Source organism: Phaethon lepturus, unplaced genomic scaffold, assembly GCF_000687285.1.
Source record: "Phaethon lepturus isolate BGI_N335 unplaced genomic scaffold, ASM68728v1 Scaffold55311, whole genome shotgun sequence".
NCBI lineage: Eukaryota > Metazoa > Chordata > Aves > Phaethontiformes > Phaethontidae > Phaethon > Phaethon lepturus.
In genome coordinates, this window is record NW_010518110.1 from 14464 (window position 1) to 15802 (window position 1339).

Below are 1339 nucleotides of genomic sequence, written 5' to 3' on the forward strand. Positions count from 1 at the left end.
CTAATGTCAACTACCAAACTTTCAGTAATTCTATGCTATTCTAACAGGTGTTTATCCAGAAAGTACATTTGCATTTATTCAATCTTTATGTTTTATGTGCTCCCTAAGACTTAAATTGCCACTGAACAGACTTGTTACTATAATCCAGAAATGTCTAATGTTGTTTCAAATAAGATTTTTTTTTTAAATACCAAAGCAAATGATTACAGAATTATGTTTATGACTCAAGAGCTAGTTCAACAAATTAAACTTTCCAAAGACAATACATTTGTTTCCTGAGATGGCTAAAAGTCATGTTTCAACTTCATGTTACACTACAATTAACAAAAAATACTATGCACAAAATCAGAGGTTAACTACAACATACAAGCACATTTACAGAAATTACCTAATTTCACTAGTACTATTTGTGTTAATGTGTACACCTTAACAAAAGTCCTAAAATAATCTTTTTACATTACAAAACAAGGATTTACAAAACTTTATTTTATTTCCAAGTTACTTCATTCTAAAAATGTTGAAACATAAAAAAATACCATTTACTAAAGGAGTTTACAATAAAAGGCTAACAATCTGGCATGGAAGAGGTAAATATATGGAAACCTGTTTTAACAGTCACAAATCAGTCGCTGGTGATTAAAGAACACTTTGTTCTTCAAAGCTGGTAGGCACTTCCACGTAGCCAGAAATGTAAGTTTTCCTACCACTCCTTTTCCCTCCCATACATAAAAATATCCAATGCAATAAAAAAAAAAAGTAGGATAAAAGGGTGGACATGTGATCAAATAAAAGCATTATCTAAGGTCTTGATTATTGTTCATCTTGTGTAAGTGTAAAGATTTTGTCCCAAAGTTTTCCTGACAAGATGGAGTTACTTGGCCTTTAAAAGTGTTAGCTGAAATACCTCCCTTTTTTACCAGTATATGTTGTTTGCTCACTGCTGTATTGTTGGTTTATGTCTGTAACAGAAACTGGCTCTAGGCCAGCCCATGGGTCCTCAAGCATTGAAGGTCTGTAATAGTTTTCCACATCATTAGACACTCTTTTCTCTCTGCCATGCGCTGTACCAAATGGAGTAGATGTCCTGGGTGATCCCTTTGGAAGAAAACCATCAGGTAAAGAAACATTTAATAGACTAATTCAAACTAAAAAAAAAGAAAGTTTCTTTCTAATGTAGTAGAGTTTTCAAGCTGGTTATTAATGATAATTACTAGTCCTCACCTGCATCTTCCTCAGAAAATAACTTTATTATACTTTTAATTATGGGTGATGATTTACCAGGATAAGAAAAAAACCCAATAGTCTTCTCCACAATACTTGTTTAGGTCACTCTGGAACA

The 1339-nt window shown here is 32.6% G+C and overlaps 1 protein-coding gene across 1 annotated transcript; it reads right to left on the reverse strand.

The window, feature by feature from the left end:
* Nucleotides 1–471: 471 nt before the first annotated feature.
* Nucleotides 472–1095, reverse strand: MPLKIP (M-phase specific PLK1 interacting protein; the record flags this gene model as incomplete). Its single annotated transcript, XM_010296589.1, has 1 exon — nt 472–1095. A coding segment is annotated over one exon (204 nt), but the record flags the coding sequence as incomplete, so codon positions are not given.
* Between the last annotated feature and the right edge of the window lie 244 nt (nt 1096–1339).